The 15,460-nt window shown below is 34.1% G+C and overlaps 1 protein-coding gene, 2 long non-coding RNA genes and 1 pseudogene across 3 annotated transcripts; 1 reads left to right on the top strand and 3 right to left on the bottom strand.

Annotated features, from left to right (window-relative positions):
• Window positions 1-950: 950 nt before the first annotated feature.
• On the bottom strand, window positions 951-1,329 carry LOC149194056 (uncharacterized). The gene is made up of 2 exons (XR_016255026.1): window positions 1,283-1,329; window positions 951-1,178 (listed from the first exon to the last, which is right to left on the bottom strand). It is a non-coding gene; the product is annotated as an uncharacterized LOC149194056 (long non-coding RNA).
• A 686-nt stretch (window positions 1,330-2,015) lies between these two features.
• Window positions 2,016-2,656, bottom strand: LOC149194055 (uncharacterized). Its single transcript, XR_016255025.1, has 2 exons — window positions 2,461-2,656; window positions 2,016-2,315 (listed from the first exon to the last, which is right to left on the bottom strand). It is a non-coding gene; the product is annotated as an uncharacterized LOC149194055 (long non-coding RNA).
• Window positions 2,657-3,074: 418 nt separating this feature from the next.
• LOC149194054 (uncharacterized) lies at window positions 3,075-4,731 on the bottom strand. Its single transcript, XM_089407195.1, has 3 exons — window positions 4,597-4,731; window positions 4,420-4,487; window positions 3,075-3,837 (listed from the first exon to the last, which is right to left on the bottom strand). The coding sequence occupies exons 2-3, from the start codon at window positions 4,457-4,459 to the stop codon at window positions 3,332-3,334; spliced, it is 546 nt and encodes a 181-aa protein (XP_089263321.1). The 5' UTR covers window positions 4,460-4,487; window positions 4,597-4,731; the 3' UTR covers window positions 3,075-3,331.
• A 3,811-nt stretch (window positions 4,732-8,542) lies between these two features.
• On the top strand, window positions 8,543-11,882 carry LOC149194053 (uncharacterized; annotated as a pseudogene).
• The last annotated feature ends 3,578 nt before the right edge of the window (window positions 11,883-15,460 follow it).

Below are 15,460 nucleotides of genomic sequence, written 5' to 3'. Positions count from 1 at the left end.
GTGTGATTTGGAAATTATATATTTGATCTCTATGATGGATTGTTGGAATGAGTGTTGATTGATATGATTATATCTTGTTGTGTGATTTGGAAATTATATATTTGATCTCTATGATGGATTGTTGAATGCATGGTTCTATAGTTGACAAATAAAGTGGGGAATTGATTTGGGGAAAGATTGAAGGGGGGCGTTCTCTGTGGAAGTAGAATTGCTCCGTGTTTGAGAAGATAATTAAACAAGAAGAGCTGCGATGCAGCGAAATAAAGTGGGGAATTGATTTGGGGAAAGATTGAAGAAGGGCGTTCTCTGTGGAAGTAGAATTGCTCCGTGTTTGAGAAGATAATTAAACAAGAAGAGCTGCGATGCAGCGAGTCCCTGCACTAAGTTGAGATGAGTCCCTGCACTAAGTTGAGATGTGTCATAGCTATGCTGGCAAGCTCCTTGTATGTCTATAAATGATAATCAATGAGAAACACTCTGTACCTATCTGTGTACCCTAAGCAGTCATAAAAACTATTTACACAGAAAAATACAAGAGAACACAACCATTGAATAAGGAACATTGCATGTATAAAAATATGAATTGTATTTATATAGTCAAAGAGTTGAAAAGTATAACCATTGTGTATGTGCACGCGGATACACGCGGCAGAAGACTGAGCAGTCATAAGACCTATTTATACAGAAAAATACAAGAGAGAGCAGCCATTGCATAAGGAGCATTGAATGTGTAAAGATATGAAATGTATTTATATAGTCAAAGAGTTGAAAATTATAAACATTCCTTGTTTATAATTATGGAGAAAATTTCTTAAACAATAGTGTAAGTCGAAATTGACCTCCATAAATTTTAATTAACAATAGTTTTGGGTTAAAAAAAATACCCTCGAAAATTACAATATACAATAGGCATAGAAGCCTGTAGTTGTAAATTTTTTACAAGTGAGAAATAATAAAAATAATTACTAAATTGAAAACAAACATTAGGAAAATTAGTGTTTGTCTCAAACTCAGGAGTCACGTGCAAGCAGACAAGGAACCAAGGTTTATAAGAACATCCGACCTGATAAGACAACTAAATGTTATATAAATTTTACCATCTAAATGTTATATAATATTGTGAATCCAAGTCGAAAGTATCGAAGAAAAAATACTTGGTAGACTGGTACAATATTTATCTGTATAAAAATCAGAGAAGGAAAACTACGTTAGTAATTGTAAACAAAAATGATATAAGTTATGTAAATAAGGAAACAAGGAAGATAAATTGTGTAGTAATTACCTTCAAGTCAAATCATGCGCCTGGTTGAAATACTTTGTAACAAGATACCATTGTTTTAGTAAAAGATATAAATATGGATTCACAGAGAAGTAAATAAATTAAACCCAATGACAAATTAAAAGGGTCACGAGTTTGAAATCTACATTAAATATTATATAAACTGTAACCACTTGTAATTTCACCATTATAGAAAGTTCTCCCGCGCAACGACATTGTTTGTGCGCCCCTTACCGTTCTCGCTCAGTGTTTGCAACGGCTCCAAAGGTTAGAGCAGCATCCACGCTCAACCTCTAAGCCAAGGAAGGGTAAACAATATGGCTCACTTACTATCGGCCTAACTAACCTAACACCTAACTAACCTCTAAGCCAAGGAAGGGTAATCTTACAGAATCTTACAAAGGGCGCCATTTATTGCTACTATGTTCACCGCAGATTTGCTATGGCAGAAACTAATTCACTGTAAAGGCCATTTCTTCTACCGTTGGAATCAGCGGCTAGGTATATGCCCAGAAAGATAGAGAATTGACATACATGTTTGGAAGAGGGGACTAACCGAATGCTTGAAAAGATTTAATCGTTCAAGCTAATTGAAATTGCATCGACTACAGTGTACTGTGTAAGATTGACGTTTTCTTGACTTCTGCGCACGTGGTCAGTAAGGGCTCCCGCAGAGATTACGAGCGAGAAGAAGAAAAGGAAGACGTAGAACCATCAAAATTTACAAATGCCGTGATTTACAAAAACCTTCATTGAAAAGACATAAAGCGAATTACAACACGCGGTTCGATTTTGCGTTCAATGTTTTCATTCACTCGAATCAGTTGAGCAGGTATGTTATAAGCATTTGCCCTGTTCTTTTTACAGGAAACAGACACGTAAAGAAGAGGAGCGGTGACAAAATGACACATATCCCCTCGCTCCTCGACACGTTCAATTGCTCTGCGATAACGGATGGAGCGAGGCACAAAAAACTGCTCAAGCTGAGGTGATTTACTCTGACCGCCTACCGCGAACTGCACTGGATTCTCTACCCCTGTCCAAACAGCAGTATCAGCGAAACCTTAGTGATTTCTTCAACCTTAAGAGGGAGATAGATAAGTGACAGAGAAGCAAACAGCAGTATAGATGCGCATTTGCTGTCATATTATCTGCAGGTCAGTAAACTGGTAACTGCATACCTGTTCAATTAATAAAATTGCTTTCTGGTTGGGATGCTGTAGAGTTTATCTTGGATATGAATGTGCAATGAATTCACAAATTCACTTTGTTTTTTGTTTCTCGCTCTGTTTGTTTTCTAAGTAAACACCAGAATTAGCTGCAATGCATTTCCTGGCAATGCATTTCCTGTCAGAATAAACACATGCAATTAGGAATACGAACCATAATGCGAACTATGAAAATGATAATTAAAACCGCCCGCGTCAAACTAAACGCCAAAAAGGAGATCAAAAACCCTCGTTTTTGAATAAGTTCTGCTGCCGAGTTCTTTCAGAGTCTGAACCCAATTCTTGCACTCCTGCATCGACAAGTCGTTTGCGAAGCCGAATTTTTCAGCGCTGATTCCATTATACCACACAGATATATCATGTGCATTGGCATGTATTGCACTTGACTTTTAAGATTATTTTCAATTTCTAGCATGTTCATGAGATTGTCATCTCATCAGAAGCATTCCAAATGCCTTTAACAAGAGAATTCCACCAAATTCTCCTAAAATGACTTGCAAACAAGAAACTGGATTGGTATTAAGAACATTACACATATTACAATGACTTGCAAACAAGAAACTGGATTGGTATTAAGAACATTACACATATTACAGACCAACAAGAATCTTCAAGAAAGACGCTTTCTAAGGCCATGCTCTGTTTATGAGGCCTCTAGTCGCATTAATTGGCCTATTGTGGCGAGCACAATGTAAGGCTCATAAACCTTTGTTTCAAATTTAAATCGTAACAAGATTCTACAGATATCTTCCTTTAATTCCCAGTTGATATATGTAATTTGTAGCCATTTTCATTGAGAATTGATGTGGTAATCACAGTGATCTTATTTTTGTGTTAATAGAAAGAAATTTTGGGAAGAACAGTTTTTTGATACAGTTTGGAGATCATATTCCAATATAGTTAAAGCAATCACACAGCCAAAAAAGGGAAAACAAAGGGGATTGCACTCGAGAGGGTTCAAGCCCGTGGGAAAGAAAAACGTAATGAAAAGTAATTGGTTTGCACGAAACCTGTTACGGCCCCAAAACATAAACCCTAAAGAGTCGATTTTCAGGAAATTAATGACAGAAAAGCAATGAATTGAATACTGACCGCGAAATGGGAGAGATTGACAATGGTCCAGGCGGTGCCAGCAGTGCATCCGAATAGAGAGAGTACGATGATCCATGTGAAGAAGAGTATGAGAATGTAGGTCGTCCACACGCCGGGATACATAAACCATGATGTGTTCTTGTTCAAAAACAGAGGAAACTATATTTCCATATGACTCTGGTGGGTAACCAATGGAGGATCGTTGAACCCAGTCAACAGTGGCACAGTGCATATGTTCTGATTAGAGCACATGAAGTCAGGAAATTTCGAAATCATACCAAGTCCTGTAGGGTCAAGAAAAACCAATACAAGGACAGAGGGGGATATGACCTATAATAATTCATTCAAAACTGTCATAAAGTCGTAAACATCAGTACTGGAAAAAGGGAAACCCCAATACAGGTCGAGAACGAGTGTCACGAGCCGATAGGAAGGTACCCTGTCACAGATAGAAACGGAAGTAAAAAGGGAAACCCCAATACAGGTCGAGAACGAGTGTCACGAGCCGATAGGAAGGTACCCTGTCACAGATAGAAACGGAAGTAAATCTGTGGAGGAAACTGGTCCTACCCCGACCAAGGGCCACAAAATAAGAAATTAGAAACAACAGGTCAAAACCAGAGGCCGCTTTCACCACATCAAAGGAAAATCATTTCTGGTAATGCTATTCGCAAATGATGAAGGAGAACAAAAACAATGAATAGAGAGATTCCTAATCAACAGTACCGCCCTCATTCTTAACGCAGAAATTTAGCACTCGAATCGGAAAACCAGGCGATAAGAGTCAACGAGGTAATGTAGGCAAAGGGTTTCACATACCTATAGACAAATGAACCCATGACGCGACCAGGGCTTGCATCTCGTCACACCTGACCAGTCCCTCTTTCCTGTTAACACAAAGAAAAATGGAGATTAGCATCCGAAACATATTCTACAGCTCAATTGGAAGCAAATAAACCCAAGACATCAAGGCAGTAAAACAAGCCGTGGAGTTACAGGACCCCCCAATTTTTCGGGACGAGGAGGCTTTTCGGGGGCGAGGAGGCGAGGGAGGGGAATCTGCAGCTTGACGGACCAAGCCGAAACCAGTCGCGGAGAGGCTCTTCTGACCAAATCGAACACCAACAAGCAGGTAAGTTGCTTTAATGCAACCGCTGCAGTGCATGCAGCCTGCATGCTGAACACTTGCCGCCGCCTGCATGCTGAACACTTGCCGCCGGAGAATATGCCAAACCTTAGCATATGCCTGTTTGCAGAAACACTTAGGATATGTACCCATTCGCACTTAACAGTAAAAATTAAGGAATTAATGTCAGCATTAAATCGAAACCGCAAACCGTCAAGGCCAGTTGATTGTGGGTAAGTAGCAGTTTAAGATATGGTCCGGCCTCTTCCGCCTCGGGAAGAGGCCAAATAAGATGGCCAACAGAAGTTGAAGTGCAAACTTTAGGATATAACTAAAAATACCACTAAAAAACCCGGCGATTTAATGTTATCTGCCCTCCGAACGGTTACTATAGTCCCTGCCGGATGCCAGATGGCAGGGACTAATAATTCTCCATTGAAAGGAAATCGACAATAATGGGTAAGTCAAGTAATTTTTGGAAAAGGACGTGATTCTGAACCAACGTCCCATGTTTCCTTGTGGAACAAATCATGGTGTAGAAATAATCACCTAGATCTGATTCAATGGCATTTGGTGGTGGTTAAAAAAGGTGAATTGTGGCTTGGTGCATGAATAGATGCTTAGATCAATAATGTTGAGAATTAGTCTGTCAGTAACGCCCAGTTCTGAGTTACGATGGATGTATTCCAGCTGCAGGAATTTAATTCTTATAATAAAATAATTTTTTACATCATTAACGTGTACGATCTTTTAAGGGTACTCAAATGATTCAACAATGATTCATTACGTGTACTCATTGCACGGAGACTGGTGGGAGACAACATGAGGAATTAACATTGCGTGAAGATCGTCGTGAATCCAACGGGAGGAAATCGACTACGACCTTTCGACCCTTTCGACGTATAACTTTTATTTAAAAATATGCAACATATGGTTGACTATTCGAACCTTGTTGTTCCAAACTTTCATTGTTGAGGTTCATGCCATGCCCATGCGTATAGATATTATCATTCGTTCCACATAATGTGATCTTGGTGAGAAGAGGTGTTGCATCGAGGATTAGAGGTTAACTGTGGACCCATAACCCACAAGTCAGAGGATCGATAGCATTTAAAAACTGGAAAGGAAGGAACCTGCAAATAGTATGAGCTTCAGGTTCATACAATTGACATGGCAACTAATTTTGAAGTAGAAACAAACCATTTCTCCAAATTTCTTCAACTCTATTTTTTCATCAATATTTGTACCAAACAAATTCAAAATAAAATTAATAAATTTACAAAACTTTCTTCATCAAAATAATCTTATTTAATATAACTTTCTCACTAAATTTCAAACAAAATAAATATGTTGAGTTCCCACCTTTCTTGAGAAACTTAACCCAATAACCAAATTCAAGTTAAAATAATTAATCTCTCCAACTTCTTCACCTCTATTTCATAGTGATTCACCTTTTTTCATAGCGAATAAGGTACCGACCAAATTCCAAATGTATTAATTATTTTACACATTTTTCTTCACCCATATGTTGCACTCAATAATGCTGGACTACTAAATTGCATATATAGATTCAATGAGTTTTTCTTATTATTTATAAGACAATCCTCCTCCCAACTAGATTAAATTAGAAATAATTTGTTTCCAAATTTTTTCACTTTGATTTTTTTATTATCAATAATTATGATAATTCATTTTGATAAAAGTTTAATAGACTTATACAACTTCTTTACTAATATGTCTTATTCAATATACAACTTCTTTACTAATATGTCTTATTCAATATACAACTTCTTTACTAATATGTCTTATTCAATATAATTTTCCAATTAAATTCCATACAAATAAAAATGTTTCCACATTTTTTTTTCAAAAATATGTTTTAACAATAGATCACCACTTCAAACTCAAAATAATTAATTTTCACACCTTCATTACTTCTATTTTTTCTTTATTATTTATATTAATTAATTTCTTAAAAAAACTTAATAAATTTAGGTTCCTTTCCTTCACAAAACCATTTCAATATAACTTCCCTAATAAAGAAAAGCTTGCACAACTCAAGGAAGTATTTAACATAACTTCGTTTACAAAATTCCAGTAAATTTTTTCAACAACTCCAGTAACTCTTATCAAGTAATTTAAGATCACTTTGCCCACAAAATCCCAATAAATTTCAACACTTTCTCCAATATTATGTCCATTCAACATATCAACGAAACCCATATTAAAATTCAACTGGTTTCCCAGCCCAACAAGTTTCTCCAATAAAATATATATGTCGAATCACCATCGAGAATGCGACCAATATGTTTGATTGTGCAGTAGTTAAACCCAGAACCAAAAGGGATGGTTTGACTGACAAAATCCAAAAACATTACTTGGCACCGACCATTTTTTTTAACTGAGGCAGTGAAGAACCATCGCCCCAGCAGTAAGATGCTAAGACATGCTATATATATATAGACAAAGAGGGGAACTTATCAGGCCAGCCTTTGAAGTCGTTAGAATTGGGATAGACCGTAAATGGAGAAAGGTGCTGTGTACTAAATTTCAAACAGAATAAATATGTTGAGTTCAGTTCACACTTTTTCCCTGGTAACCCAATTCAATTCAAGTTAAAATAATTAATTTCATTTAACTTCTTCACTTCTATTTCATAGTGATTCACCTTTATGTTATAGTGAATCAGGGTACCAATCAAATTCCAAATGTATTAATGATTTTGTTTATTTTTCTTCACCAATGGTTACCTACTAAATTGTATATAGATTTAATGAGATTTCCTTATTATCTATGAGGCAATCTCCTCCCAACTAAATTAAATTAGAAACAACTTGTTTACAATTTTTTTTACTTATTTTTTTTATCAATAATTATAATAATTTATTTTGATAAGAATTTAATCAACTTTTTATCCTATTTTCCAATTAAATTCCTACTTTCCAATTAAATTCCATACAAATATAAATAGTTCCACACTGTTCTTTAATAATATATTTTAAAAATCAATCACCACTTCAAACCCAAAATAATTAATTTTCACACTTTCTTTACCTCTATGTTCTATTTATTTATTATATTAATTAAAAAACAAACCAACAAACTTAATAAATTTAAGTTCTTTTTTCACTAAACCAATCAATATAACTTCCCTCATACAACTCAGGAAGTTCCAGTAAAATTTCTAACAACTTCAATAACTCCCAGTAAAATTTCTAACAACTTCAATAACTCTTATCAAGTGATTTAATATCACTTTGCCCCAAAATCCCAAAAGATTTCAACACTCCCTCCAATATTATGTCCATTTAACATGTCAACGATACTCATTTTAAAAACCAACTGGTTTCCTGAAACAACAAGTCTCTCCAATAAAATATGTCTAGTCATAATCGAGAATGCAACCGATGGTGTTGACCGTGCGAGTTAAGTGAGCCAAGACTCGACTAAATTCATGGACCCCAAAATTGAAAGGGATGGTTTCGTGGAACCGTTAACCGAAAGGGAGCGAAGAGTCATCGCCCCACCAGTAAGACGCTAATACTTGCAAAGTAAGATGCAAGACTAAATGAGTGGAACCCAGAGCCGAAAGGGATGGTATGACTTACACAATCCAGAAAACACCAATATTTTTTTTTATTTAACTGAGGGAGGGAAGAACCATCGTCCCCACCAGTAAGATGCTAAGACTTGCAAAGTAAGATGCAAGGACTTGCCTTTTATATATTTATATATATATATATATATATATATATACAAAGCAGGGAACTTATCAGGCCAGCCTTTGAAGCTGTTAGATTTGGGTTAAAGACAAAAATGGAGAAAGGTGTTGTGTCGATGATGATATTAGTCTGCCTTCTGCGCCTGGCAACAACTACAATAGCATTGGATGATGTTGCTGCAGCAGCTTTTAGTTATTCCATGAAGCCATACCATTCCTCATATGTTAATAGGCACCATGGAAGTGCTTCCCTTCAATCCCATCATTTGGTTTTGAAGGAGCAACCTGAATTCACGTCATTATCAGATTCCATGGACGCTGACGATACAAGGGACGTAGAGGCCCTTTTGTCATTTAGAAAGGCACTCACATCGGAGCCGGACGGATCGTTGGTCAACTGGACCATAGAAAACTCCGAAAACATGTGCTCCTGGAATGGAATTTTCTGCAGAAAGCGCACAAAACGAGTGGCTGCCATAATACTGTCCGGGTTGGGATTGCAAGGCCCCATTTCACCATCTCTTGGCAGCCTCTCATTATTACGCACTTTGAATCTTTCTCAGAATAATTTGACAGGAAGAATTCCAACGGAGTTTGGACAGTTGAAGGCGCTGGGAGTACTGGACCTCAGCTATAATTTGCTCAGTGGTTATATTCCAAAAACGCTGTGTAATTGTACAAAGCTGCAATGGATCCGGTTTTCAGCAAACAGCTTGATAGGGAGTATACCAATCTAGTCCAGTTGAAACAGGTCCGCTTGACAAACAATAGTCTTAGCGGAAATATCCCAGCTTCTCTGAGCAACTGCACTTCTCTCCAGGTGTTGTCCATTGGATACAACAATCTCACTGGTCCAATTCCTTCAGTTTTGGGTTTGATAAAAAATTTAGCTTATCTATACTTTGAAGGAAATTCACTAAGTGGTTACATCCCTCCAGATCTTGCTAATTGTACTCAGCTATGGTACATCGCTTTTTCTCACAACAACTTGGGTGGAAAAATTCCGGGTGAACTGGGCTCACTGCAAAATTTACAGCGCCTGTATCTACAATCGAACAAGTTGGAGAGCACTATTCCTCCGTCTCTAGGAAACTGCTCTTCTCTAGGTTTTATTTTTGGGAGACAATCGAGCATTATCAGGTAATATCCCATCTCAATTTGGTCATTTAAAAGATCTTGGTCAACTATCCATTTATGGCCCAGGTAATATTTCAGGTCTTATCCCTTCTGAAATAGGAAACTGCAGCAATCTCGTATGGTTGGATTTAGAATACAATAGAATTCAAGGCTCCCTACCTATGAGTATGTTTGGGCTTCCCCTCTTCACCTTGAGTCTAGCTGGAAATAACATGACTGGTAACATACCTGAAGCCATTGGCAATTTGAGTCAAGTCACCTACTTAAATTTAGGTGCAAATAGTTTCAGTGGTGACGTACCTGAAGCCATTGCAAAATTGAGTCAATTGACCTTCCTCAATCTTGGTGTCAACGAGCTGAGTGGTGACGTACCGGAAGCCATTGGAAAATTGAGTCAATTGACCTTCCTCAATCTTGGTACCAACAAGCTGAGTGGAAAAATCCCCGAGGACATTGCGAATTTAAAGAATCTTCAACAACTTTATTTAGATACCAACCATTTTACAGGTACAATTCCAAAAGCCATAGGAAAGCTTCATTTTCTTAGAAAATTTTAATTGAATTCAAACAATATTTCTGGTAGCATTGCTGGAAGTATTGGTGGTTTGGTTTTGCTTCAACAATTAGATATATCTGAAAACAATTTGGAGGGACCAATCCCTGATTCTATTGGTCAATGTGTGCGGTTAGAGGTGTTGGATTTGTCTAAAAACAAGTTGAACGGAAAGATTCCTTCATCCTTAGGCAATTGTAAATCTATGAATAATTTATTATTGCAGAACAACTCTTTGTCAGGGAAAATACCACGAACTTTGGGTAATTACAGAGTCTTACAGAGGTTGGAGGTGTCTGAAAACAACCTTAGTGGAAATCTAGACATAGAATTTCCTGATTCTATGTTAGTTCTCTCCGCTTATTCAAACAACTTCTTTGGTACTTTGCCTCCTTCTTTGGCCCACTGTACCCAACTTCAACTATTAGATTTAAGCAAAAATGAATTAACGGGTCAGCTACCTGGTTACCTTGCAGCACTTCTGGACTTGAGAGTTTTAAGTGTTGGTTATAATAAACTTCATGGTAGCATTCCTTCCAACATCACAAATCTGATCAAATTGCAAGTCTTGGATCTGTCCAACAACAGAATCAGCGGAAAGATACCATCCAATTTAGAAAGGCTCCAAGGATTTAAAAATAATGAGTCTTCCAAACTCAGCAGTGATACATTGTATGAGGATTTAGAAATTGTCATCAAGGGATTTGAGTATACTCTAACATATGTGTTGGCTGCAAACACAATATTGGACTTGGCTAGCAATAATCTTACCGGAGAAATACCTCTGAGCATAGGGAATTTGAGTAGCCTAAGATTGTTGAATTTATCAAGTAATCGTCTGGAAGGGCACATACCTGCATCTCTTGGTGATATATCTGATATGGAACAATTGGATTTGGCCAAAAATGATTTGAGTGGAGAAATTCCTCAAGAACTCTCTAAGCTCTCTATGCTAGCATATTTGGATGTTTCATCCAACAAACTTTGTGGCAGAATCCCACTAGGAACACAGTTTGATACTTTCAATATTACTTCATTTCAAGGAAACAAGTGTTTATGTGGCTTGCCTCTACAAAGTTGTAATGAAAAGAAAAACCAGACTCAAAATAGCACAGAGGCAGGTGCTAGCCCAAGATGGTTGAACCATTTAGATAAATATGTATCATTGAATGCAATGGGTTTAGGAATGGGGATTGGATTTACTGGAATTATCATTATAATGATATTATGGAATAAAACTAGAAATTGGATAGTACCTCCCATAACAAAACCATTTTATGGGCTGTACAAATTTCCCAAATAATATGTATTGACTACTCTGTAACATCCATTCTGTAACATCCATTTCTGTGTTGAAAAATAATATATATATATATATATATATATATATTCATGTCGTTAGATCATATCCTTTGAATGTTATAATTTCAGGTGTTATTTGAATGTGTGACGAATGCTAATCTATCGATATCCTACATACCAGCTATGATGCAATTTTACTCACAGTCAACGTCTACTCACCTGATGTCGGGCTATCGCTGCTCCGTGCTAAGGCTTTGACAAACTATATGAATTTCAAATGTATTTTTTTTTATTAAGGAAGACGCAATTCGGTTGAACAAGTTCTACTTCATTTGAAAACAATTAATTTGTCCTCATCAAAGTTTTGCTTCGGCGCAGTTTCTGCATTCAATTCTATCCAGATTGTTGCATGGGTTGTTGACGCAGATTCTGCATTCGATTAATAGGAATAAAATTGGTAATGTTTTATTTAGATTTGTGATATTGATATATTATAATATTAGTATTAATTTTCAGTTCTATAATAAGATTAAGAATATTTTTAATGATAAATGGGTAAATATAAATAAATAAGAATTTTATTTTATTAATAATAGTAATATTTTTAAAATAAAAATATAATTTAATTAATTTAAAAAAAAAAAAAAAAAAATTAATCTCTTATCATATTTTATGTGTTAATAAATATTATAAAGGAGTTGTTTTTGGTGTGATTTTTTATAGTTTGGGGTGCCGGAATCCAGTGTAAAAAATTGTGGTGAAACCTTGATTTGTATTTTCGAATTCAAGCTTCTGTGATTCATAACTTGTTAATGGATTTTTTTCACAAAAAATCACATTGAGAATATTTGGTGGAGGCGTTTCGAACCAGCCAATGTCGTTCATCTTCACGATTAAATGAACCACACTTGTTGGTTCCAAAGGTGTCAAATAATTTTGATTTGTGTTATTTCAACTAGTTTTTTTAGTGTATATATGTATTCAACCCTCTGAAAAACCCCTCGGTCAGTTGAAAAATCCACCGAAAAAGATTCCAAAAAATCGCACTAAAGACAACTCGTATAATAAATTGTTATTTATCTATATTTACAAACTATTTAAATTATATTTATAAAATAATATTTTCTTTTTTCTTTTTTCTTTTTTAATGCACTGTGAAATAAAAGTTTTAATGATTATTATAGATTGTTATTTATCTATATTTACAAGCCATTTAAATATTAATGTGTCGATATGGTTAAATGCTTTATAAATATAACAAAAAAACCTATTGCAATACGAAGAATATCTTATAGTTGCACACATTTACCTGATTAACCATGTGTAAAAAGGTTATGGGTCAAGTTTATATTGAGAAAAAAAAAGAATTACACATCTTATTGTAATAATAATAACGAGGAACTTATCATGGAGAAACTGATTAGAATTGGAATAAATTGATTGGTGGGGAGCCACTTGGCACGAATCTAATTTTTTAAATTTATTAAAAGTCAATGTAGTTGCACACATTTACTTTATTAACCATATATAAAAAGGTTATGGGTCAATTTTAAATTGAGAAAAAAAAGAATTACACATCTTGTTGTAAAATAGACCATTTTTCTAAATAAAATTTTCTTATATAAATGAATGTTATAAATAATAATGAAGAATTTATCATGGAAAAACTTATTTGAATTGGAAGAAATTGGTTGACGGGGATTCACTTGGCACAAATTTAATTTTTTAAATTTATTAAAAGTCAATCCAACCTAACAAACTCTGTAACACAGAACAACCCTTGATAAGCATTAAGACTAAGCATATTTTGATCATATTCCCTTGAGAATCAATCCAGGTCATCAATTAAAAAATAAAGATAAAAAGTCACATATCCGCATCCACCTTAAGTTGAAATAGGAAGCCTTCCACAACTAATTAATTATCCATATGTAGCAAATAATCCCACAAAATTAAGATGCATAGTCATTGATTTGGAGAAATTGTTAAGAAAACTTACTATATTTGTGGAAAATGTTTATATTTAGGTGAAAAATACAAGTAAAATGTATAGCTATAATCATAAAGTATACTACATTATTTCTTTAATAAAAATCTGAAAAATTTTAAGCTCAATTTCTTGAAAATAAATGGTCAAATTGTAGAAATTTCATTTAAAAATTATAAATGAATCGAGTTGCCTTTAGTGCGACTTTTTGGAAACTTTTCAGGTGGGTTTGAGTTGTCTTTAGTGCGACTTTTTGGAAACATTTTAGGTGGTTTCTTCTTGCCTAATTTCTCTAAAATCCGGCAGGAATTTATTGAAAACACAAGCTTGATGGGTAATCCCTGCATAATCGAAGTGCCCTAGGGATTTTGAGGGTGTTGAATCTATATATACAGTCAAAAATCTTTAAATAACACAATCAAGATTTCACTTCAACTCCTAAATGAATGTTATAAATAATAATGAGGAAATAATAATGAGGAAATTATCATGGAAGAACTTATTAGAATTGGAATACTCTCAAATCCCTAAGAAATTGTTGGGTGGGGAACCACTTGGCATGAATCTAATTTTTAAAATTTATTAAAAGTAATGGACCATTTTGCTAAATAAAATTTGTTGATATATAAATTAATGTTATGAATAATAATGAGGTACTTATCATGGAGGAGCTTATTAGAATTGGAATAATCTCAAATCTGTAGAAAATTGGTGGGCCGCAGACATTTGGCACGAATCTAATTTGTTAAATTAAAAGTCGGTGCAACCTAACAAACTATGTAACACACTATAACCCTTGATAAGCATTAAGACTAAGCATATGTTAAGCGTATTCCCTTGATGAAAATACTAAGCATATTCTCGTGATAATCAATCTGGGTGGTTATTTAAAAAAATAAAAATCACGAGATCCCCATCCACCTTAAGTTGAAATAAGAAGCCTCGGCAAATATTAATATTAATTTGAACTTTTATAACAATATGAGGAATATCCATAATGATAAATGGTTAAATATACATAAATAAGTATTTTATTTTATTAATAATGTAATATTTTAAAATAAAATTATAATTGAATTAATTTTATGATTTGTTTTTGGTGTAGTTTAAATTATAAATAAAATGGCTTTTTCGAGAACCATTTTTTTGGTTAATTTTAATCCAAATATGACAAAGATTTTTATTCTTAAAACTTGAGTTTAGATTGTCTAATCTTACATAGTTCGAGTGCCGTGAGGTGCTAAATACATTTATGCATTCAAAATTATATTTTAAACCAAAAAGAAATTTGAAAATGTATTGCTGGATTTTGATGAATTCCCACGAAAAACTATTTCGTCTATAAATTAAACTATATTTATTTATTAATTTTAATACTCTATTTTATGAAATAGTTATTTTAATTGTTATTATAAATGGGTATCTATCTACTTTGTAAGCTATTTAAATTATATTTCTATACTAAAAAAAATATAAAAATAAATACATGATACCTATCATAAAAACATTAAAAATTAAAATTAGTAATACTAAAATCTAATTTCGTTTATTTGACATTTTGTAATTCTTTGGAACATGAACATGAGGGTTGGGAAGTTGTATACCCACTTCCTAGTTCCAGATTCACATTGAAGCACTATTGGATGCTCAAAGAACCAAACAAAGCTTACAATATAATTCTTTGGAATCTCCTCGGCTAATGTAATTCGGGGAGATAGTTTAAAAAAAAAAAAGTTTGCAGTTGAACTTATTCTGAGTTGCCATATTAATATTTTTATTGACTTTGGATGAGTTTAATAATTTTATTAAATTTATGTAGTATTTGGTTACTAAAATAGAGTTAGGTTATTTTATTTTTACTATTGATTATGTTAGACTATTTTTTATTTAATTTTTATTATTAATTATGAATTAATATTTAATATTTTATAAATTTTACCAATTAGTATTGGGTTATAATATTATTAAAATATTATAGAAAATTATTTTATTGCTATTATTGATCATGTTAGATGATTTTTAGAGAATATATAG

This window comes from Pinus tabuliformis, chromosome 2_2 (genome assembly GCF_031772625.1).
Source record: "Pinus tabuliformis cultivar Carrire ecotype Pingquan chromosome 2_2, CPIR1, whole genome shotgun sequence".
In the NCBI taxonomy this organism is placed as follows: Eukaryota; Viridiplantae; Streptophyta; class Pinopsida; order Pinales; family Pinaceae; genus Pinus; species Pinus tabuliformis.
This window is presented reverse-complemented; position numbering and strand designations above follow the sequence as displayed.

Excerpts from the sequence above, each read along its gene's own strand:
- LOC149194054 (XM_089407195.1), bottom strand. The coding sequence starts at position 4,459 with ATGCAAGCCCTGGTCGCGTCATGGGTTCATTTGTCTATAG. Across the intron at positions 3,838-4,419 it reads ATGGGTTCATTTGTCTATAG|AACATATGCACTGTGCCACT; the intron begins GTATGTGAAACC and ends TGCTCTAATCAG.